The sequence below is a fragment of the Crassostrea angulata genome, chromosome 8, assembly GCF_025612915.1.
Source record: "Crassostrea angulata isolate pt1a10 chromosome 8, ASM2561291v2, whole genome shotgun sequence".
Lineage (NCBI taxonomy): Eukaryota > Metazoa > Mollusca > Bivalvia > Ostreida > Ostreidae > Magallana > Magallana angulata.
In genome coordinates, this window is record NC_069118.1 from 41,971,370 (window position 1) to 41,997,624 (window position 26,255).

Here is a 26,255-nt window from a genome sequence, read left to right on the forward strand (position 1 = left end):
ATAGGTAACAATATAATTATAAATGATGTGATCCATAAATAAAAATGATAATGACCATGTAAGATTTCAACCTGTGGACGGTATATGAAGCTTATAAATAAATGCTTAATAATGGAATCCAGTACATGTATCAAGTAGCAAATCTCCATTTTGGACAATGTTGAGCCTATTTGTGTGATATTATAATTATTTATAATATAAGGTTAACAAACTCGGCACATTTGTCAACATTTGGAATGTTGCACACAAACAATCTTGGCATTTTACATGCTCTTTGCCCATAGATTGATAATTGTTTCTTAATTTGGAGGGAAAAATATACATGGAATTTGCAACATAAATGTTCTAATCTTTCATTTGAACATGGTAAATTGATCCCCCTGTGGAATTTATGTTATTTTGAAGTATCAATGATTAAAGGGAAAGGTTGGGTTAAAAAGGGACTTACAGGTAGATAATTAAGTTTGGTTTTTGTATAGGTGCAGACTTGGAAAATTTTCCAAGGGGGGGGGGGGGGTAAAATGACAGTTATTTGAGTTTTTCAGGGCAATGGGGTCGGAGGATTATTTTTGGTAATTTTAAATGTAAATTTAAAGAAATTTGAATTTGCAGGGGGACCGCCCACCCCCTCTAGTATGTCTGCGCATGTTCTCATAGTCTTCATTAAAAGGATCGAATGTGGAGTAATTAAAAAATTTTACTGGGCTTTATTCTTGTACCTGAGAGAGACTTTTCTTCATTATATAATGATTATATATACTAGAATTGAAATACGAATTTATATATTAGTTGTGTAAAAGTTAAACTAACTGCTTGAAGAAGTTAAAGTCTTTATGAAAGCTAGGTTAAAATGACTTATAAACTGCGATCAGTTCAAAAAAAATTCCAAAAAGGAAAAGTAGAACTGAGACTACAGAAAAGGGAGAATACCGGTAGATATTTTAGAAATTTTAGGTATATATAAGGTAGACTGATGCTCCTTTTCCCTGATTGTAATAGTGTATCATCTGAGTTTTCCCTCAGTGTTAGGGTCTTTATTGATACAATTTTATTTAGTTTCATTCAATTGCATCCATAAAACTTTCCCCTTGCAGCTTCAGGTGATTGTAAATTTATTTGTACCATGTACTAGATGATGCTCATATCCTAAACAAATGGGAAACTCATGCATTATTAAACACGGGAAAAATTGATTATATGTCGAAGCTGCTTTGTAATTGTTTTAGATTGCTTCGGACTAACATTTTTTTTTATTAATTAATAAAAACCATTAGCGAACTTTACTACCTCAAAATCTTGTAAACTAGGCATATATATGACTATAAACAAAAAAACAACGAACATGCATATAGCTTCAGGAGTCTGCCCCGGAAAAAAAAATCCATCAGAAAATTGGTTTTGCTTTTTTATATGTATCTCTATATATACCAGGGATTTTTACTAAAATGCCGATGAAATAAAAGTAAATGCTGTCTGCCATTGACTATTATAGAAAGATTATAGATATTAAATTTGATTAATTTTTTTGTCTTCAAAGTGTGAGATTAAAAAATAGCCCATTCTTATCTATTTTTTAACAGCATGATCTGATGATGTTAAACCTTTCTACATGGCATTTATGTATCATATATTTTGATTCACATTAAACAAATAAAAATTAAATATTGTAATGGCATATATTATGATGATTATGATGCACATCAAATAAAACCTTCAAAGCAAGCATGGAGATTATAGTTACCCTGAGGTCTGACAATCTATGTTTGAATTGGACAAAACTATAAATTAGTACTGCAGCTTGTGTAGATTGGATTTTATTTTTTTTCTGGGTTGAAGTTAGAAATTTTGATGAAAAAATTCGGAAGAGTTAGTATGACAGCTCTGCAGACTCCGCACTGTCAAAAACATTTTAAATCACTTAAATATTCTTAAAAGTGCATAAATCTAAGATGTCGAATACTCAGACTTGAGGTCGAGTATTGACTTGAGAAAAGTTGATGATGGTAGGGCCTTGTCAGTTTGAGGGTCAAACTGTGCATCCTCAGTCTAGGTACAGGCTATGGACATGTGTCTTCAGCCACGGTCAAGTTTCCACTTGTAGCTCCCTTAATGATCATCTGCTGGATTGTTGCACGAGGATCTCCACTGGTTAATAAAGATAAGTGCTCATAGAGTTCAGAGAGCATTCAATGCAAAGTTACGAGACGGCCAAAGTTTGCTGTGTAGACTATTGTAATGAAGCGAGACGGTCTATGCAGTGGTAGTGAGTCGACCAACAGTCGACAAAAATAGCCTGACCAACAGTCGACAAAAACAGCCTGACCAACAGTCGACAAAAATGAGAAGCCAATCTACGTTTCATTTTGTATTTAGTAAAACACACCTATAACAAAATGCCAAGGACGGGCAATCTCGACCTGACCAACAGTCGACAAAAATGAGAAGCCAATCCACGTTTCATTTTGTATTTAGTAAAACACGCCTATAACAAAATGCCAAGGACGGGCAATCTCGACCTGACCAACAGTCGACAAAAATGAGAAGGCAACCGTCGTTGCATTTTGTATTTAGTAAAACACGCCTATAACAAAATGCCAAGGATGGGCAATTTTGCTTCATTATAAACATAATTTGTTATATTTGTTATTTTACAATACGTTTACTGCCTACTGGGAATGAAAAGCACTTCACTATTATTAATAATAAGCATCAATTCATTTTAAGCATGATCACTATAAGCATGTTTTACTGAAGTGTCGTATACGGTAAATGTCTATTGTCTGTCCTAAGATATTTATGCAGCACATTTGGACGATTTTTAATAAAAATGCACATACCTGTGAAAGAAGTGCAATTGAAATAGTTGAGAGGGATAATTTCCAAGATAATATTATTGACACAGTATCATCTTTCACTCAGAAAAATTCACAGGAACGAAAACAGATTCCTTACAGAGATTTATAATGGGAAAAGTTTACATCTTTTTTTCATTCGGAATACACTCGGAATACTTTGCGCAATTTTTCAACGTTATCACCCGGGCTTGCTGCATGCAAAATCTCCGTAGACATCAAATTTTTTAGCAGTGTATTGAAACCTGATAAGCTAACAGGGGTGTTTTGACTGAGAAATACTGAAAAATTTTCATACTTTTGAATGAACATCGTTTGAGCTATGAGGTATTTATGAATATTAAGCAATTAAGCCAAATGTAAATCCAGGATATCTTGGGACAGAGTATAGTTTTTCAGGAGAACGTAGAATATTTCAATATCAACTTATTAAATTCATTTTTTACCTTAGTCACCCACTAGGTGACTTTTATACATATATGACTAAGCTTTTTGAAAAAAAACTAACCTAGTACCGGTACTAATTGTGCTTTGATATTGTAAAACCAAGATTTGAAAGACACTTGAGCTCTGAAACACAATATCAGCCCATTAAACATTAATGATTTATTTCATAACTGATTTGCAGCACCTGCTTTCAGACATTGAAGGAATTTCATTATCGCAGGCATTACCCCATGAAGTGGAGTTTGCAATTTATAGTGATTATGTTTCACTTGCAATCAATAGTTGAAGGATTTATAGTATATAACAGATAAATTGTTTTTGAAAGCATTATAAGCAGTCAATTGATTTGAAGCGACTAGCAAAAACTAGCTTCTAAATTATCTATATTATAGGGCTACTGTATAGCTTTATAGTTGAATATTAAAGGAACATTGGTCTTGAAGGAAAAAAATTAGGACCGTTAAACTTGGGAAATACATTTTTACAAGCAAGTCTGCAATGCGTAAAGCTTTGCCTTTGAGGGCCATTATCATCTATTATTCAAGCATGCCAGAATCAAGTTACAACTCTGTACAATGCATGGTTTCAATTTAACATTCCGTGGTATGCATCTGAAATATACTCCAGAGTTAAAAAAGTCTGTTTTTTAACTTGATATTGAATTAGGATTTAACAAGATTAGTGCGTAATTTGATCAGTTTCCAATCTTCAGGACTAATCTAATGGGTGTTTGATAAATAAATACACATTGAGAAAAAATGTGTTGAATCGGGGAAAGTGATTCTGAATTAAGTTTGAAACTGCAAAAAGTAACAAATAATTGCCATTCTATTGTGGAAATTTTTAATAAGATCATGTAAAAAATTGATAATCTGCATGCAGAGATGTGCAGATAATTTAAAGCTGAACACCGCTCGTAAATAGGCACTGTCCGCCATATTTCTCTTTAATCACTGCTGTCCCTACAACCCTTATATAAGGGACAGACCTCTAAACAGTTCAAAGTACTTCGCTGTAGAGGTCTCACCTGTGTGGACGTACATTTTGCCTCGCCGTGTTACCCGGTCGCGATGAAATTATCAAATTTTACGCACTTTTTGAAGCCAGGAGAATACTAACATCAAATAAATTGGTCAATGCATTATTTACGAACAGAAAATGAACATAAGATAAGAAAAAAATGCATAAAATCTAAAGACCACGAAAGGAATACTACATGTCGGCCACGAGGTTCAGGTGTGCAATCGGGTGTAACGAAATCGAAGGGTTTATATACCAGGTATCTGTGTGACGGCGCCTATTTACGAGCGGTGTTCAGCTTTAAGTCAGTCATCTAAATGACTGATATAGTAGCTTAAACCCTATAATATGTTACAAGTATTGGGGTAAATGAAATGGAATGGGCTTGTTAGTACTCCTTTCACTGTTATTAGGTCCATTGTAGTCAGACCTAATTATCATAAGCTTAATGAATTGAACTGAGAATTAACCTCTGTCAGTGTATTTTAATTTAACAAATCATTTCTCTGATTTTTAAACTACATGCAGTTGAACTTTGGTATCTCAAACACTGGTATCTCGAATATAATGGATATGTCGAAGTGATTTGTAAGTGACCAAACCACTTATTACACCCCGCTCGGAAGGAGTAAGGGGTATACTGTTTTACCCTTGTGTGTCTGTCTGTTCCTGCCCATGTCCATCCGTCCTTCTGTCTATCTGTCCATATGAAAACAATAATTTCTGTTGCATTTTTCTTAGCAACTATTAATGGCAGATGCTTGAAATTTTAACACACTATTTGTTTCAGCATGCCATATCGTGGGATATATATTTTTACCAATCGGACGTCAACTTCCTGTTAAATGACGACTGTTTATCTTTAGCCAAAAATTTCAAACACATTTTTGTGAAAGATTTCTCAGCAACTATTCATTGCAGATGCTTGAAATTAAAAAAAAAACCAACTATTTGTCAAGTCATGCTGTATCGTGGGATATATTTTTGTACCAATCGCACGTCAACCTCCTGTTAAATGACGACTTTGCTTATTTTGCATATTCACATTAGAGCGAGGGTATTACTAGTGAATATTGGCTCACAGATATCTTGTTTTACAATTATATTACCCTCAATATCTCAAATACTCGGATATCTCAAACTTTTCATGTCAAGTTTGACTATAGTTGTAGAAGTTATGAATATGAATTCTAGGTAAATTATCTTTGTGTGTTTAAAATAATACAAAAAAACCTATCAAATCAGATAATTGCATGGAAGAATTAAAAAATAAATTGGAAACAATTAAATAAGAATGGTTTTATCAAAATTTTTTTTTTTTATTTTTTAAAATATTTTTTTAGATTACAGAGCTCTTCCTCTCAAGGAGATTATTATATAATTGTACAATTGGTCATGACCATTTATCCCTCATGAACCAGCTTGAGTTCTTTCCCAAGACTGTGTATTGAAATTCAACCTGGCTAAAACCATTAATAAGGTAGCTAGATATCCTTGTTCCTACCTCTATAATTATTTTCAATCAAAAAAAAAAAAAGAATTCATTGTTCAGTGCAATGCCTGAATCCTGCTTGAGATTGCAGTCATCTTGAAAAAAAAATGAGATCCAGAAATATCATGGACTTTTTTAATATACGTGTTATCACTCTCTCCAGCGTTTCCATGGCATTTAAGGTATCGTGGACAATTATAAAAAATTGTTGTGTCAGTTGTGAAAGTCATATCATAAACTGAAATGTTAAGCATTTATCCAGGCTGTTAGCAGGTAGAAAATATACATATGATAGGAGATCCCTAATAAGTAGTAAAAAGAATCTGATAAAGGGAGCAATCATAGCAGAAGATGTTGTAGTTCACCTTCTGTAGATTTCTACTTGATTCCAAAATTCCGCTGTTTTGAATCAATTTGTGAGACAATAAAATCGCAAGTACCCAACTTTTGTAGTACACAACTGTCACTCGTCTGAAAAATAAGACCTTTTAAGAGGTTTTAAATTCTGCAGAGGAATTTTTTCTTGCAGTTTAATGTGGATATTATTTCCCAAAGTTTAATTACAAATCCACTTGTTTTTAAGATCCATGTACAAGAATAAGGTCATGGTCAAACATGGAGAAGGTTCTCCTTCAGTTTCAGTGTCCAAGTAGCATTAAGTGGACAATGCACTCACTTTTCACCGCTGCGACCCTAGTTCAATCCCCATGATCGACAGTGGTTGTATGTGATAGGGTATGGCGGTCGCTTGGACACGGGTTCTCTTTGGGTACTCCGGCTTCTTGCCACACCAATGACCCCCTCGCACTAACATCCGTGCCAACGAGAGATATTAACAATCGTTGTAAAATAAATAGTTCAGTTTGTTTCAGTCTAAATATATGGTGTTTTAGATTTTGGATATATCTTACTGATTTTCACGTGGAACACAAGGTTATAAGCTCTTAAGCTGACTTAATTGCAATGCAATTTCAAAAGTTTTCTTTGAAGATACAATTATCTGTTGACATCAACTCAGTGTGGCTAACGTAACCATCAGATCATGATTTCTTTAAGGCCATTAATTATTACAGTCAAACTTTGTTATTTTGAAGTAAATGGGACTGTTTAAAAATTTTGAGATATTTGGGTACTGTAAATTCATATTAAATCGCCAGGAATTAATATCCGCGTAAAATCGCGAGAAGCCCATCTCGCAAATTTTAAAATCTTGCTTTTATTTTTGGACATATGTAAACTACATGAAACTACGATAAAAATTTCAGCATTCACGATTTTATGTTCTCGCGATTTGATTGAAAACTGTTGAATCACTTAATTAAGACTCACGTAAAATAAGGAATTTACAGTATTCAAGGTATCAAGGGTAAAAAATTTTAAAAATATAAAGTGGTTTAGTCATGACTTACAAATAACTTCAACATATTTATTGTATTCAAGATATCGATCAGTGTTCCAGATATCGAAGTTGAACTTTATTTTGTTATAAAGAAAATAATTGAAAATCCAAATAATTTTCACTAAATTTTAATTAGAACTCTTCATTCTAAGGAGATTGATATAGTCTAGAAATGGCAGACCACAACAGCCATCCAGCCCTCTTTAATAAATATATTTTTTTCATTTAGTAATACATGCAAAGGAAAAAATGAACACATCTGAATACATAATTTAGAGAATCTTTATTGGCATGGCCATTATAAATTATCTCTTGGACAGCATGCAAAGTAAAATAATCTCAAGAAAACATTGACAAATAACCACGACCATTTAAGGTATTGGAAGTTGAGTACATTGTAGGCTAAGAAATCTAATAACGCCTGACTGCCTCTCTGTAGAAAATTGTTTTAACCTCAATTAAGGGAGGCCCAATAACAAGAACATGGTTCACTAACATCGTAATGGAGCTTATACATTAAGATGGCAAAACATCGGCAACACTTAGTTAGCCCTGTTTGATAGACCATTAAGAAGGGAATTTGAAGCAAATCAGGGATTTGTATGTTTTTCTGTCATGAAACATCTTCATTGCACTCGGATTAGTTTATTTATATATCCACCATAAATTTGGTTTTTTGTACATTTTTTGTATGGAATTTCTCATGCCATTGAGATGGATTTGGTGTCAATGAGCAGCATTTCTGATGTTATATAATGAAGAGTTGATAAAATATTGGCAACTGCTAATCATTATATTCATAAATTCATCCCTTGTCTGGAGAATATTTTCCCTTTTCTTAGCCTTAAACTGGGCTTATATTTCACCCAAGGAGTATAATCTTTTTGTTAAGGATGTGCAGTAATCTTATAAACAAATTTTCTAGTTCAAAGGTCAAGATAATACCTTTTTGAATAAAAAAAACTTGTCAAATGACATCTTTCAGATCATCTTGCTCATATTTATTTTACCTAAAGTGTGAGTGTGGGTGTTTTAGGGTATGCAGTGACCTAAAATTCAATCTTTTAGTCAGAAGCAAAATCTCTTTTTCAGGACTAAACATTAAGTTTCTCCACCCTTGGCATAATCTTGATCAGATTTACCAAAAGACTGCTTATAGGTAAAGCTCTAGTGGGGACAGCAAGGAGGTTAAATTCAAGTTTTTAAGGTCTAAGGTCAAGGTCTTAGCAGAGCTCTGTTTTAATTTAAATCTTACCCTGGACCTAGCTAGCTCATCTCTACCTTCCCTTGGTCCTATTCTTTACCCATAGTTAGTGCTTGCTCAATATTAAAGGGTCTATATATTATAGCATTGGTAAACAGAAGAAGTTATTCATGATTAAAAATTTGATCCAATTGCCCTCCGTTTAAAAATATGACATCAGGAAGTTTTAATGTTATATTAATTAGCATTTTTAAAACGTAAGTTTCATTTATTGCAAACAAACAATTAGCCCATTAGGCTTGAACAAACACCATTATTATTATTAATTATCAACTATTGTTAAGTCATGCGCCCAAGAATGATAGTTTTTAACCGTCAAATTTTTCTGATAATTTTATTATAATATCACAAAAAAGCAGTTTTGTTTGCATCATGTATTGTCATATTAATTAATGCCAATAAATAGGACAAATGACAAACAGTTTTTATGTCAGCTTTAACTCTTGTACAAACTAGCAAAACAATTTTATATTTGCTCAAAGAAATTGATGCACTTGATTCAGAAAATGTTTATTGACGTTGCCCTTTACATATTAATACTGTAGTAGTCCTAATTAAACACGAGGAATTAATTTATAATAGCAACAGATATGAACAATATGAAACTATGATCAATATATTATTTTCATAATTCTATATTCTCATGATTTGATGCAAGACAGCTGAATCGCAGAATTGAGAACACGCATGAAATAAGGAATTTATCTGCAGTATGAATTAGTTCTTCAAGAAATAATCATTGACAAATTGAACAATCATTTATAAGGATGATATTGACAAACTAACGTGCTTGAAATAAAAAAAAAATGTGATCTTGGTAACAAGAAGCCTTCTACTTTCCATCTTGAGTAGTGATCAGTGCACTCTTGAGTGAATTTTGAGTGCATGCACCCTGAACAGAATTTGGTGAGGGCTTGTCTTATAAAATGAGTGGTAAATGGTGAGTGAACTCAGAACACAAACGCAAGCGTGAGTGACACTAAGGGCACGACGAGCGCACTCTTGAGTGAACATTTAGTGCATGCACCCTGAACAGAATTTGGTGAAGGCTTATGAGTGGTAAATGGTGAGAAAACATAGAGCACAAACGAGAGCACAAAGTGAACGGTGAATCGCATGGCGAAGGCTTACGCAAGATGAACGATTTATTTTGAGTGCCTCTGGAGTTATCCTTACATTGTCTTCTTCGGTAATCAGGAGAAAATAACAAAAAAACTACTTGGATGTATGTATGTTTTTTATCAGCCTAAATATAATATTATCTGACTGAATGATAAGTGAATGCTGATTTAACAATGAGCACAAGGTAAACGCATGGTGAGTGCATTGTAAATGACGAGCACGATTGGAGTGGACTGGAGAGGGTAAGTGAACAAATGGTGAGCGCAGTGTGAGTGTACTGTGAACATGCAGAAAAATGGGAAAAGAGAATGTTTCAGGGTCTATAGCAGCAGTAGAATTCTTTTTGTTAATACCTACATTTTTTATTTTCAGACTTTATATTAAACTAAAAAAGGCTAGTTTCTTGTGTTGCTGTTATAGGCAATATTGCAAATATATGCTACTCCGGGCGGAAGACACCCTGTTGTGAACCTTTTTTAATTAAGCAATAAAATAAATTAGATGTATACATTACATCCTGTGAGTTCATCTGATATTAAAATCTATGAGTATGGATGTAATAAAAAGATTCGGAATTGAAGGTATAAATGCCATCAACCAATTAGATGCTCATATATCTATATATACTGGCAGTTTATGTGCTGGTGATATATTAAGAGAACATGATGGTCGTGACCTTTTTAAGAGTATATTGATCTTCTTTAGAAAAAAGAGCTCTATAAAAATGTAGGAAAATACCCATTTAATTTAGAAGGTAAAATATATGGATTTTTTTCTTTATGAAATAATAGTTTAAGGTACCTCACTACACCTAGACTTACACTTTTTATGACAGTTTACTACGTCTCAAGAAGGCGATTTAAGTGTTTTGTAAAATTGTTTATATCATTCGATTGGGTTGTATGTTGTCATAGCTCAGTGGTTTAACTATTGGGATTTTGAACTGAAGATCTTGAGTTCGAATCCGCCTGGAGCTTTAAAGTTTGTTAATGTTTACTGAATTAAATTTTTGAAAATATAATTTTTTATCAAAAGTTACACATTTTTTCTCCTATTTGACTTAAATGCTTCTTATTCATTATATCTATCAATCATAATCAATGAATTTTCTGCTGATTTGATAAAATATTTCAATAGATCCGATGGTTGATTTCTTGACCATACAGAGCCTCCTTAACAGGCTTAGCAGCCCAGTCTATCATAATCTGTTTAATTACATGCAGCCTTATTCCTGTAATTTGAAAATAAAAAGTTGCATTGAGTGCTATAGTAATCCATAGTAATGTAAAATAATATTTCAATTACATATTTTTTTTAATAACAATGAAATAAATTGGTGAGGAAGACACTTGAGATACAGACCCTGAAACGTGCTACTACACCAGTTGCACGGTTCGGTTCGTTACGCTTTTTGAACGGTACGGTTCGCTTTGTGAACGGTACGGTTCGTTTTGTGAACGGTATGGTTCGCTTTGTGAACGGTACGGTACGCTTTGTGAACGGAACGGTTCGCTTCTTGCACGGTACGCTTTGCTAAAAATAGCTGCACGCTTTGTGAACGGTTTGCGCGCTTTATTAATGAGGTAGGCGTGGCCTGAACGCTTTGATTTTTCTCGATATAATTTTGTTTAAATTTTGCCCGATCTACTTCAGAAAGGTAGTAATTATGACAAGAATTTTTCTTTATTTATATGATATACTAGTATTACAAAAAATTTTCAATTGATCTATTTAAAATCAAAACTTCCATCCGTTTCCCCGTTTTTGATACGTTGCGTGAAACGTATACTCAGTGACAACCGGGAAGCGGAGGTAATTTTAATTTTGATCAGTCTGTTATTATAAGTTTTTAATTTAGATAAATGTAATCATTAAGATAGATTAAAAGAACTGTTTGACTTTAATCCGATATATTTTTGTTAATTCAGCGAGCTGTCGATAATTTTACAAAGCAATTTAAGTTTTTATTTCTATACATGTATTTGAGTTGAAGTCAATAAATATTTCTAATCAATTTAAAATTGCTATGAAAAATTGCCCCGACTTTATTCCGATATTTCTTTAGTTTCCTTTATCGTTGTCTTGATTCTCGGCTAGTTGTTATTATTCATAATTCGTATATTCATTCTTTATTGCGTACTACTGTAGTACTATTGTCGATCGCCGATTGCTCTAGTGAATAGACGATGTAAAATTAATGATAAGACAAACAATGAATTTCAGATAAGAAATCTTGAATTCAACTGTTATATAGTTTTTTGACACGAATTTTTATTCATTTAATTATTGATTCTATGATTTTCTGCACTTGTTCGTATACACAGATTATATCTACATGTAACCGTTATCGCTTCTCTTATCTGAACTAAGATCGCGTGTATAGTCAAAATGTGACTATTAGTTTTTGATTTTCCGTTAAACTATACATGTACATGTAACATATCTCTTACGATATGTACACAACTGGATATACACAATAAGTCAATAACTTTTATATATATAATGGCGATATTTATCATTCTGTTGAACAAGTGTCCGCTCTTCACTGTGTGCATGCGATTAAGCTAACGTTTTACAAATGCTGACTAACCTGTTCATATTTTATTTACCTTTTTACACACATACTTGTTTGTGCTTACATGTACTTGTTATATCATTCAACTATTTAATGATGTAATTAATCATTTTTTGGTACATTAATGTACCCAGTAAATGATATTTTTATCGCAAGTTAATATATGAAAATCCCGCATGTATAGAGTCGCTGAATTGTTCTACGGATCCACGCGCCGATAGTCTTACGTGTAGTTGTTTGTGTATTTCTACAGACAGTTCTTTTGTTTTATAGAGATTAAGAAAAGCCATGAAACTAACAAAGTAGAAGTAAGATATATTGAATTCAGACTATACACACGACAGATTGTGATGAGCTACCTAACACGTGTCCGTGGAAAGGTGTGAATACCGGCATCTCGTGTACACCTGTTTAAGCGTCCAAATATACAGAGTTACTTGTGAAGTACAATAACTGCTAAAAAACAAAGAAAGACAATAACACCTATTGTGTATAGATTCTGTACACGTGTTTCGCACGAGTGATTTTTGTTCATGTGAAATCATGACGCCATTACCAGCTATGCAGGAAATAAAGTTGAAATCAATAATATTGAACGCATGTACTTTTTTCCGTTCAATGCTTGCATTTAATTTACTAAGATTTTGTACATGTATTTATTTACAATTTAACATAGGAGTGATTTTTTGTTTATTTATTGGTACATAAATAGCTCAAGAACAAATCACTCGAGTCACCGGTAATATGTGGTCGTCATTCACTACAGCACATATCTTTAATTTGTTTAGAAAAAAAGCGCATGACTTAAATTGATTTGAATTTTGATAATATATCAATTGACTAATAAATATATTTGGTAAATTAATTTGAATTTATCTAAGAACAAATTAATTAAAAGATACCCATTTACGATTACAGATCACAACTTCACGTTGAAGGCCCCGACTATTTTCTGGGTCTGCGTAACTTAAGTCGACATTCTTTTTTTTATTTTATTTAAAAAGGATATAAAATTATATATATTTCAACATTTGTTTAGTCATAATGTATTTATTTCTAAACATACGCTACTTTTTTAACGTCTCGGTAACGATCTCTCTAGCTCTCTCCTGAGAATTCCAGTCTGTACCAAATGTTTCAAACATTTCATAAAAACAATCAAAATAGTATAACCACGACTTGGGTGAACGTTAAAAGTTTACAGTGTTTAAGAAATCGGCGATGCAAGTTTTGTCCAAAAAAAAAAAAAAGATATGATTACGGTCTAAGAAAGGAAATATTTTTGTGACTGTATTAATAAGAATAACAGTTTTAAATTTTTGTATGTGTTATCTAATCCGTATAAAAAATCTAGCAAAATATTGAACTTATCTGGTCAGCGATAATATCCGTTTGTATTCATCGAAAGACATTAGGTCAATAAGCCGTATATGGAAGTTGCACGCTTATTGCACGGTACGGTACGCTTTTTTGTCCGTTTGGAGGAAGGTCTTGCATAAATTATCTTGCACGCTTTTTGCACGGTACGGTTCGCTTTGTGAACGGTATGGTTCGCTTTGTGAACGGTACGGTTCGTTTTGTGAACGGTACGGTACGCTTTGTGAACGGTACGTTTCGTTTTGTGAACGGTACGGTTCGTTTCTTGCACGGAACGGTACGGTTCGTTTAAGAGGTGTAGTAGCACGTTTCAGGGTCTGTGTATAAAGTGTTGAGTTTAGAGATGTGGTTGATACTGTAAATTCGTAATTAAACGCGAGGAATTAATTTCCATGTAAAATCCTGAGAATCAACCCTCGCGAATTTTAAAGTCTCGCTTTTATTTTTCAGACACTTTTGAACTATAGGAAATTAACACAAAAAATTGGTGACTGCGATTTTATATTCTCGCTATTTGATACAAAACAGTGGAATTGCGGAATTAAGTACTCGCGTAAAACAAGGAATTTACAGTAACCGAGAACGGGTGCTTACAGTCCATGCTGTTTAAGTGGAATTTGAAGGAGGAACAATTTGATACAATATGTAAAATTATATGTCCCAAACTCATGGTTATCTTGCAATCAACTGGAATGAGATTACAGGAAGTTACAGGCATGCATGGACTTTTTATGTTTGGGGCGAATAAGGTGACAATTTCTCAGAGGTTTCCCAATGAATCATTATTCATTAATTGCTAATGATGTGGTGTTTAGAAATCAATATGAACTAGCATGAGCTGCTATCTTCCCTATTATTCAATGCAAATTGACAGTGCTTAGAACTTTGTGTACAGACACCCTTTTGGCTAACTGTATTTAGCAATATCATATAATTTAGCAATAACTATGGCTTGGGAAAGGCATTGCATGCATTCACATCAAAAAGGACCCCTGAGATGACTATGCCTCAAGTTTATTTGCTGGAATTTAGGATATAAAAGACTCTGTTATTAAGTTGCAATGTTAGCACTTGAAGGCAACTGTTGTGCATGCACAATGCAATGTTAAGATGTGATTATTGTCTAGACATTGCGACAGAATATTCCTTTTGGGAACAATACTAAGTTTTGGTCAATTTCAGTGTTTAAGACATAATTGTTGGGAGATAGAGAGAGAGAAAAAAAAAAGAACTTAGGAAAATTGCAGATTTGTTCTCAACAATTTTTTTAACACAGATTTTTTTCAACAAATTTTACTCTAGCTCTCTTAACAACCAAACACAGACCTTAATTAAGCTGTTATTAAAAAAAAAAAGCTGACACCCCACTCCCCCTTCCTCCAATTTGAATTTTAAAAAAAATGGCATGTAAAATTAGCACACAAAAAATTTAATGTAGCTGTCTTTATAAGCATATAATGCTTCATGCAATAGAAAAAGTTTTTAAGGAATCAAAAATATACAATTGCAGACTTGAATCTTCCAATGACCTGTCATGAAGTTTAAATGACAGAGGGTCATATGCAGGTAAAGGTCACAAATTTGTGGAAATGTGAATTCAAACTTCTGTCAGGTTAAAGATCTATATGTTGGGTTAAGTATATTCTTTGTGAGTCAGTTGTAAGTCAATATTTTCACTAACCGTAAATTCCTTATATAATGCGAGACTCGGTACTTAATTCCGCGATCCCACTGTTTTGTATCAAATCGCGAGCGCGTAACTTTTATTCTTTTTTCTTATAGTTCTCAACTCTCAAAAAAATGATGGCGAGATTTTAAAATTTGCGAAGGGTGCTCCTCACAATTTTACGCGGATATTCATCCCTTGCGTTTAATGAGGAATCTACAGTATTTTCCTTCAAGGAATCTGATAAAAAAAAAAGTGCATATTCTGTGGGGGAACTACTTTTCATTAGTTGGGGTTAAATCTGAGTCATTCAAAGGTTTCTTTGACCCTCTATATAAGTATAGTATATGTACAGCTCTTACTACTTTCTAGGTTAATTAGACTGAAAAAAAAGAACAACAAAAAACCCACCACCATGCAGACACTGTTGTGTCTTAGATGCTTAGAAATTAATCTACGATGCATCGTAACGTGCCAGGAGAGACAATATATTCTGTTTTATCGCAACAATTAAAGAAATCTCCATATCGTTGATCTAGTTGATTCTCTCTGATGTGTCGCTGATCAGACATATTCAGTGGAAAAAGTCCCATCCTTAAGCTGCACCAACTGACAACAGGAAAGTAATGATTCCGGATGAGTGTCTGCTGAATGCTACAACAGGAGCCCAAAGCTTAATATTAAGTATGCTTGCACTTTAAAGGAGGTAAAGCTATTCATCATGAAGCTGAGCAACATGTCCTGAATCATAATTGAATAATTGCTTTTGAGTGCTGGAATCGCCTTCATTGCAGTTATGCAATGCAGCAGTGATTGGTAACTTAAGGTTATATGAGATGGCATTTGCAGTTTTGGAAAAATTGAAAAAAAAATATGAAAAATGCTGCAGTATTCAATTTGCATTGAATATCAGTACTATTATAGGATTTATAAATCTAAGAATGTCACTGAAAATTTCACGAGGTTCCTGCAGTGTAATTTATAACAAAGGTTTAATGACTGCAATATCGATCGCACTGATGCGATTCACATGTAAAGATAGAAAGATCGGAAAGGAAATTAAATCACACCTAATTGTCTGCAGCAAACATATTGAAATCATGCCCTAAAGAGAGTTTCCAAGTGGAAGAAACGGAACACTGAAAGACGATCAACACTGCAGCTGGCCATTGTGAAATATCAATACAAAGTTTTCAGACTTAATTGTTGTTTTAATGTAGAGGGAATGGAAACCAGTGGTTGTCGTCTATCGGAGAAGATTAATAAATTAATGCACTGGGGGGGAGTCATGGGGTGAGAAACACCAAACTCTGGAAATGCAACGCATGGCATCAAATTCCTGTGTATATAAAACAAAACGAAGACAAAACGTCTCATGAAATTGTGAATCTGACTCGCATAAAATCTTTAAAATCAAGATCGGCAAACATTGGAGAACTTGATCAGCAAGGCTCTTTGAGGAACTGGTTATATTGCTTGTATAAATGATTTATCAGTGTATTGTTCACTTTTTTTGGAGTCTTTGACTTCAGATGCTCGACATCTTTGACAGACTTACTGGCTGCTGCAAGTTCCTTTTAAATAATAGAATACAGTTTGGAATGGTTAAGAATCCATTATATGATGCAAACTGAGATGAGTAATATTTTACTAGGATTGAATATCAGTGAGACAGTTTATAAAACAACAAAAATTAAAAAGGACTTGTTATTTGTTACTTAAATGAAGCCCACAATTCGACCTTTTTTTTTTTAATGGAAGTGACTATGAATATGTATCTCGGTGAATTCAACAGAATTCATGGGTCAATTTTTTAAATTAAATGGGTTCCTCTCGTGCACAAATTCACATCCTTAATGAATAATAAAGTAGTACTTCATTAACCATACAAGAAAATTCACGACGTATACTGTAGTATACTATTTAATTAGTGCCTGTTTGGGTCAGGATAACAGTTGAAATTGACACCCCGAGAAGACTATTGTCAACCGACGCGAAGCAGAGGTTGACAATGGTTTTTCGAGGGTTGTCAATTTCAACTGTTATCCTCCCAAACAGGCACTATTTATTTTATTATACTGAATGTCTTAATTTTAGAGAAATTACTTCTGCTTTTATATAGAAATGACGTGAATTTTACGGTGAACCGTACGTGCATAATTTACGCGCATGTAACAATTCGTTGTGTTACCCTTTGCCAAATGTGTTGCTAATGCTAAGGGTAATAGAACGGATTATCAACTTCATCTAAATCAAACAGATTTCAGTCTTTAACATGAAAGTATAATAAATCATTTTGTTCATTACATCATGTCTATCTACAGTAAAACACGGTTATAGCGAACACGCTTATAATGAATTGATGCTTATAGCGAAGTGATTTTCATTCCCCGTGACTATATTACATGTTTTAAACTTGACGTATATAACGAATTACGCTTATAACGAAGCAAAATCGCCCGTCCCTGGCGCTTCGTTATAACCGTGTTTTACTGTAATACTAAAGAGTAGCAGAAGCTCATTGCCCCATATACAATTGAACAACATATCTGCCAGGAACACAAGTGACTCGAGAACCATAAAATCCAATAAATGTGATTTTAAAGTCCCAACTTTACCTTTTTTATTTTTTATTTGGGGGGCATTTTCACCTTCATATCCTGAATCCTAGAATATCTCGAAGATCTTTTCTTCTATAAGTCTGGTAGAGTTTTGAGATAACAGCCTGAGGGATTATTTGACTGCATGTATTTCCTTGACATTGGACCCTCCTTACAAAAGTACACTCTTCTTAGTATAATGAAACATTGGGTATCATAGATTTGAATTTGAAAAAGTATAAACTAGTATAGATTTCTGCGTAATGACATCTAAACAGTTATAATTATCAATGATTCTCAGTCCTGTCTTGATGAATTTGATATTGTCTGAAACTGTTGTCCACAGTCTTTCTTGCCTTTCAAGAAATGAATTCCATTTTAAGAGGCAAATCATCATCACCATTTAGGAAAAGATGATTGAAAATTGATTAATGCCTTATATATCTGCCCCAAGCTTGACGATACTGATATGACATTTGGCAAATGTCACATAACTTAATTTGCTGAGAAATTTTAACATTTTGCTTTTACTGCTTTACTGCTTAATATTTATAGATTAAAAAGCATTATGCATGTACAAAGTATATTGTTAATAACATTTAAGATTATAAATTGACCTTTATAAGATGAAGATGTTTTACAATTTGTTGTCATTTTTCAGCATGGAGAATTTTACAGAGGCATTTGGAGAAGAAATCAAAATGCTGACCTACAATCTTACTGCTTATAGGAGTTATAACGAAGAGGTAAAAAAGGAAAATCTGTCCAGATTAATTTCCAGGGAGTTATGTCCCTTTAGAATTATCAAGTCAAGGGGTCCAGTGTTCCCAAGCAACGGTATGATTAATGTAAACCAAATTTTATTTGCGACGACATTATCTCACGATTTACTGGAAATGTACTCATTGACAAGATTGTGACAACTAATTTTCGTGAGTAAGCCATGTACAGACCCTTGTTATTACAACTACAAGGGCAGGTTCACTGTGAGAAATATTCACCATGACGAGGCTCTTGGGAACCTTGCGAACTTTTCTCGCTTCCTAATAAAATTTGGTTTATAGTAATTTCCATGGAGTTATGTCCCTTTAGAATTAACAAGTCAAGGGGACCTGTTGGTGTCGTTGATCGAAGTATTATAAAGATATGTCTGTTGTCCAAGTGTTGTATGTCTACATTACAGAAAAACTCACCTATAAGTACATGAATGACAGTTCTATGCTAGACATACAAGATACGTACAATACAAAATAAAGTAATCCTCAGTATATTCCATCATTTTAAAACTATCATCCCAAAAAATATCAGTAAGCAACATGCAGCATTACACAGTTTGTCTTCCTTGTATAATCCTGTAATGGTATGGCTTTCATTTAATAATTTTCCCTGCGATGATAAAAGGCTTCCGAGCAGGGATCAGGTTGCGTATTGCCCGGAGATTACAGACTCCCAAGTTTGAGGATCGGGGACCTTATAATGCTTTTAGTTTCTCTTTATTGTGATTGTTAATTTTTTTTTCATGGGATATCTGGTGTCTGCCTATTCTGAGTTGCTCAAACTCTGAGAATGTTCATTATTGATGTTTTATATTAAATAACTTCCGTGAGAAAGTTTGATTTTTTTTTTTTCTGTCACATGTAATATTGCATAATGTAAGAAGCCAAAACTAAACTTTAAACTATTTGAGAAGAAGTAGCGGGTTATTGTTAAAATTGTTTTGCTTTCCTTTGAAGATCGTGACATAAATTCTAATTAACGTGCACATTCTGTCTTGTAATTGGTTTCACTATCGGATTAGGACAGATTTGTTTGATGATCTATATATTGCTACTGTTATTGAAGAAGGGAGGATGAGAGCGTATGGCTCTTAGATTAAACTTACTAGAAAAAAAATTGTTAAGTAAGAATTATGTCTTTTATTTGTTATTCTCTAGAGCTTCCTTTCAAGTCCAGGAAAATAAAGATCAGCGGGGTTACGGGTTTAAATACATTGTTGGTTGATGGCTCTGTGTCATAAACACTCGATCTTTACAATTTAAAACCTGTAATTTATCATAATTGATCCTCGTATTTTTACTTTGAACTACTTGATTACTGACAAGTATTTGGAGATTCGATCAGTACTTCTGATAGATGACAAACAAAAATTAGTTAAGAGGGTTGGATGGTTGTGGCCACATTAAGACTGTCTTGATCTCCTTTAGGAGAAGAGTTCCATATTATAAAGATATAGGGATTTCCGAAATAATCATTGAAAAACTTAAAAGCTAAATAATTAAATTTACGGATTTTTTCTTGACTATGAATAACAGTTTATACTAGCTAAATTAACAAATCATATCTAAAAAATTATGATTTATGTGATGTGGTTAATATTCTATTGACCATCCAGCTGCCCTAAAGGAAAGACTAGAAAAAAAAAAACGAGACATATTCTGCTTAATTTCAAAGCTTTAAGTATGATGTTCATCATTGTTCATGATTTTCATTAGTGCTAGAATGGTTTTAGTGATGTATTTTCTTCTTTTACAATGTCACATACAGAATATGGCTTTTAGTTTGATGATCACTAAGGCCAGCATTTTTTAATTTTTAGATTTACGAAATATTTTTCAAATTATTTGGGTAGGAGGAGGGAAAAAAAATAAAAGTAAAATTGAAAAATTTGTCCGTCGAGAAAAAAAATAAAAATAAAACAATTTTTCAACAATATTTTTTTTATTTTTAAAATAAGAACACATGTCCAGGAGCTGCCATTTTTTAAATATATAAGTAATTTTGGTTGTTGATGATGTTCTTATCATAACATATTTTATCCATGGGCACTAAAAATTTGTGTTAATATATTGTATATGCATGTATAAAAACAAAGGTTTTTTTTTTTTTATATATAATTACATGTATATATATGCAAGTACATACTGTACCTATACATTAAGACCAAAAAAATTAAGGGAGTTTTCACTTCTTCCTTGCAGAAAAATAGGAAGAAGTTTGAGAAATCCTTCATCTGATTAAGTTAACAATGCTATTCACAAATTCAAAATATAAAATATTGTTACTGAAAATAAATTGGATTAGAAGCATGTCCATAAATGTCAGTAAAAAATCAAACAATTTTTTTTTATTTAAAAAAGACGAACTAATTTTTAAAATTTTATTTATTTATGTAATTATACCTTTAATGAAGGAAATGTTTCGTTATTTTGTTAGCTTAATGACAAATAAAATCATTCTCTTTCCTTCAGGCATAAGGCTCCTGTGTTCAGTCTGTTTAGGGTTATTAGTCCAACCCTATGACCCACTTACAACCGTTATGTTGAGGATCTATTTCCAAACGGTTAAATTATGATTATTTTAGAATTTATTTTGCAAAAATGTTTTTTTAAATAAGTAACTTATCATTTTCTTGCGCCAATGAGGTTTTTTTTTTAATTTACGGAATTGTGATAGAAAAAGACTTCAACTTCTCTTTCTTGAGGAAATTCTGGCTAAGTTGCCGATCACAAAACTTAATAGGGTCGTAAATTGTAGGGTTGGACGAAAGCAAACAGGAGTAGGCCCAATGGTGTTTTTTTTTGTGACTTCTAGTGCCTGTGACTTGATCGGAAAGAACTTGGTCTTTTTAATCAATGCATGAAAAACAATAATTCAGACTACATGTACGTGATTGCATCAACATTATTTTTATTTTTACCAGAAAGAAAATTTCGGGTCGGAGGAAAAAATAAAATTAATAGCTAGTTCTGGTCCTTTTATTTTTATTTGAATTTTTAAAAAAATAGGGTCGGCGGGTTTGTAAATCGAAATTTCAAAAAATGCTGGCCTAAATAGTTAAACGACATGGCTATCAGGGAACAGAATTGCAATTATCGTATTAAAATACATGGTATCAATAATCTACCTTAAAAAAATCCTCAAGGGAAATATTTGGAATCCAAGACAGAATCGGATAATTATATTCATCATCAAAGCAATATCGATGAGCTAACATCTTCTTCCCGTACGCCCTTTGGGGGGTTAGGTGAAAAGATTATTTTTCATCGTGATTGTTGAATATGAGATTTCTCTCAAAACCTGTGGTTGTGCTGCTCTCCAGCTAACTGCAGCCTTAAAATTTGTGTAACTCTTTTGACAGATGTCATTAATTTAAATCAATAAAATGATAAAACTTTTAGAACATTTGACATGTTCTTATAGTAACCTTGCCAGCAATCTTTTATTACTGTATATATTGTTTAGTTTTATAGATTCTGATAAACAAATTAACCAATTTCTTTTATGAGCATCAATTTAAATAAGTTAACAAGGAATTTGAAATCGATATGCAGCTTTGATTATGAGATTCTACAAATAAATGTGGATCCAAGATTATTTTTTATTAAAAATAAAATTTTCAATTAAGTTTTAGTTTAATGAAAATTTTATAAAAAAGTATGATGCATTAATACAGCTAGTGTTCTAAACAATAATTATTTTGAAATGAATATTAAATCAAGTTATGCATGTAGAATATAATGAAAAAGTTGCATATAAGAAATATTTTTAATTTTATTTTGAATTAAGCTCATTAATTTTGATATTGCTCAAATAACTATCAAATAATGATGGTTTTAATCAGTAATTCCCAATAGCAACATTATTATGTAAAAACAAGAAAGGACTCAGTCATAGATTCTACTATGAAACAGATAATAATTATAAAATGTTATATTCAGTAGTATATTCTCATTAATAACTGTATTATTAAATTAGACAACTCATGAGTCAATAATTGTAATATTAGCTCGTGCGAAAAATATTGACCAGTCAATATTTTTTTGATGTTGAATATTAATTAGAGAATATTCCCTCTATTTCAATTTATCATTTTTGATGTGTTGAGTCGTAAACGGTGACATAACTCTTCGCTACTTAAAAAGAAGATGACCTCATAATAGGCAATCTGAGTCAAGTCAAGTAAACAATGGACGCGCAATGTGACGGATTGCTATCATAACGGTTTTAGGATTAGCAAATTTCTGTGAAGTAAAATCGGGTAGAACATCTGTAATTAAATTTCTATGGGCAGCGGAATATCACCAGTGACCGTTTGATGCCGACAATATTTTGGAAATGAACTTTAGTGCTACATTGAATTCGTGAATTCTATGTTGAGCTGAGAAAATTATGGGGATCTGTTTTCTAATCCTTTCTTAAATTTTGGTTAAAATGTTTCTTTATATAACAAAACAAATGTTGACTGTGTTTTGGGCAACCTTGATTACATTATAGCCTCCTTTGGATGAAAATATTGCCCTCCGCTTTTGGTTGGGCAATGTTTCCTCCCTCGGGGGCTGATATAATCAATGTTATACCCCTCAAACCCAGTCAATATTTGTTATTATAACCTTTAAGGTCAGTTCTCTGAACATTATACTGACAATAACATAATTTTTTTGTGTTTATTTTAATTATACTCTGTCCCAAGATATCCTCGTTTCACATTTTGCTTAATTACTCGATATTTGTAAATTAATACCTCAGGGTTCAAATAATGTTCATTAAGAAATATGAAAAATTTCTAAGATTTCATTTTGGAACGTCCCCTCTAGCTTATTAGTTTTTGATTAATGGCTAAAAAATGTGATATCTATGGGGATTTTATATTGCAACAGACCTGGTTGCATGATAACATTGAAAAATTGTGCGAGGTATTCCGAGTGACTTCAGAATGGAGAAAAGCTGTCAACATTCTTCATTATAAATCTCCATAAGAAATCAGTTTTCTTTCCTGTCAATTTTTCTTGAGGAAAAAAATGATTAGGTTATTTTCCCTTCTACATATTAAAATTGCACTTATATTTCACAGGTATTGTATTTTTATTAATTTAAAAAAAACGTCCAAATGTGCTGCATAAATATCTTGGGACAGATTATAATTAAGAGGGCTGGTCATGCATGGTCATGGCTATTTTAAGACCATATCTCCTTTTAGATGGATGAATATCTGTGTACAAAGATATAGAAGCATATTTGGAATTTTAAGCTAAATTTATGAATTTCTTCCTTATGTATAAAAAGCTCATGGCAGAGCATTGATATGATATTTGAAATTTTAAGGCAGATCGGATGGTTATTATATAAACAGTGCCTGTTTGGGAGGGTAACTGTTGAAATTGTCACCCCAATACAACCATTGTCAACCGACGCGAAGTGGAGGTTGACAATTGTTTTCGAGGGATGTCAATTTCAACAGTTACCCTCCCAAACAGGCACTATATTTAATCTATTATACTGAATGTCTTAATTTTAAAGAGAATTTTACTGCTTTTATATAGAAATGAAGTGAATTCAACGGCATACTGTACGCACATAATTTGCGCACATGTCACAATTCGTTGTGTTACCCGTTGCCAAGTGTGTTGCTAACGCTGAGGGTAATAGAACGGATTACCAACTGCATTTAAACCAATCAGATTTCAGTATTTAACATAAAAGTATAATTATAAATATATATGTTATATCAAAACATACGTTGGTGACCATGTGTCCAGCCTCTTTATCAAGCTATATAGAATTTCCAGTGTGCTATAAAGATACAGTATTTTTTGTGTTCAAGGTCTTTGGGTCTCTTTATTTAATGCTATGATTAAGTTATACACTTGGCTGCGGCGAAACTTCCTGTAAACATGTTGATTATGTGATAATGAAGAATGATGAGCGCGAAAATTGCAGTGTGTAGGTTGGACACTGAGCATAAGCATAAGGAGTGATTGATTGGCTGTTTTTGTCACTTGCCGCTTATTATGAGCCTACATTTATTTATTGCCACTCACTAGAACTCGTGGAAGAAGTGATATCTTAAGTCAGTTAAACTTAGATGATCTTCATTATCAGACACAGTGTTTAATGTGGTGTAAGGTTTTTTTTGTCCGCTGCAGACGTCTCAATGTAATCTTGTCTCTGGCATTAGTGACTATTATTTTAGTGTATGGATCAATGCTTAACTCCAGGAATTGTGTCATTAAAGTCATGAGATTTTTTTTTGGTCTGGATGAAACCATAAAAAGTCAGATTTTTTAACCGGGTTTCCAACGGAAAAATCCGGTTATTAAAATGGTGAAAATGGCAGGCGAACAGCTGCCAAAAGGGTACCCTCATTGTACGGAAAACTCCTCCTACAGTTTTCAAGATAAGAAGTTGTTCTTTTGCAGATCAATTGTACATATATCAGAGGTGTGCATATTGCTAGGATTTTGATTTCCGATAATTTATGAAAAAAATACCAGCTTTTGAACTTAGTCATTTTTTGGCAAAATATTGCATATAGGGTACACCATTTCACTGGATACGGGTTGACATGGATTATGGATACAGTTCACATAAAGGAAAACCCGGTTTGCTGTCACATTGACAGCTTTTCACTTGTTTAGAAATTATTTCAGTGTTAAACTTAAAGCTAAAATTCAATACGCCTACAATAATTAGCATATATTAGAATGAAATCAAATACAAAGATTGAGTTTTATTGATGTGGAATTTTTTTATTCTCCATCATGTTAATAGCCATGGCAATGCATACAGAGTAACTCTTGTTATAATTCATTTAATTTAAAGCTGCTTGGTCCGATTTTATATCAAATTTTATGCACGCTTTTAAACAATATGGCAATTCTTAGTATATGTATAATAATAGACATTGCAGTAGTTTTACGTCCCATCAATTATGCCAAATTTCAATGAAGAAAAATACGTACAAAATTTGATAACAAAGCAAACGACATTAAAAGGTACCACGTTATTTCGCTTCATGTTAAATTTCACCACTGACGACGAGACGGGTATGGTTGTATTACGACTTTGACATCGCTTTAAATAAAGGTCGAAATGATCAGACAAATTACAAATAAACATGTGTACGTTTTGTTTGCTTATATTTACAAAGTCTGCTTTCTTTAAAATCGATGCATAGCATATGCGGGTTGAATAACCCCAATCACTCAGGGGACGAAACCAAGGAGTTTCCTTTTCTAAACATTCCCGTGATGCATTTTGGTTTGTTTTTTTCGTTTGCCCAAAGAGAAATTATTTTTATTTACTTTGAATATTTCTCACTTTGAAAGGAGACTGATTCTGCGGGTGTAAATAGGAGAAAGTCCATAACTTTCTAAGATAAATGATTTGTATGGAAAAAATTTTGATACTGTAATTACAAAAAAAATTGGACCAAGCAGCTTTAAAAATTTTTCATTTAACTGCATGGAAATAAAGGCATAATATACATGCAAATGAGAGCAATTAAACTTTGTTATGAATGTTTGGCATTTACTTTCACTATGGCCCTGAAACTTCCTTTGGCCTTGAACTTCTTCATGGCCTTTATTTCACTGTATTACCCTTTATTTCATTATTTTCTTTAACTTTGTTTAAAAAACCCTGCTCTCAAGAGATTTTTAGAA

General features: G+C 32.8%; 1 protein-coding gene across 4 annotated transcripts in view; it reads left to right on the forward strand.

The window, feature by feature from the left end:
- LOC128158797 (voltage-dependent calcium channel subunit alpha-2/delta-3-like) overlaps positions 1 to 26,255 on the forward strand; it is a 105,804-nt gene that overhangs the window by 14,497 nt on the left and 65,052 nt on the right. For all 4 annotated transcript variants that reach the window (XM_052821752.1, XM_052821749.1, XM_052821750.1 and 1 more), the window contains one exon: positions 18,476 to 18,560. In XM_052821752.1, coding sequence (XP_052677712.1) covers positions 18,477 to 18,560 — 84 coding nt within the window. In that variant the 5' untranslated portion in view covers position 18,476. The remainder of the gene's footprint in view (positions 1 to 18,475; positions 18,561 to 26,255) is intronic.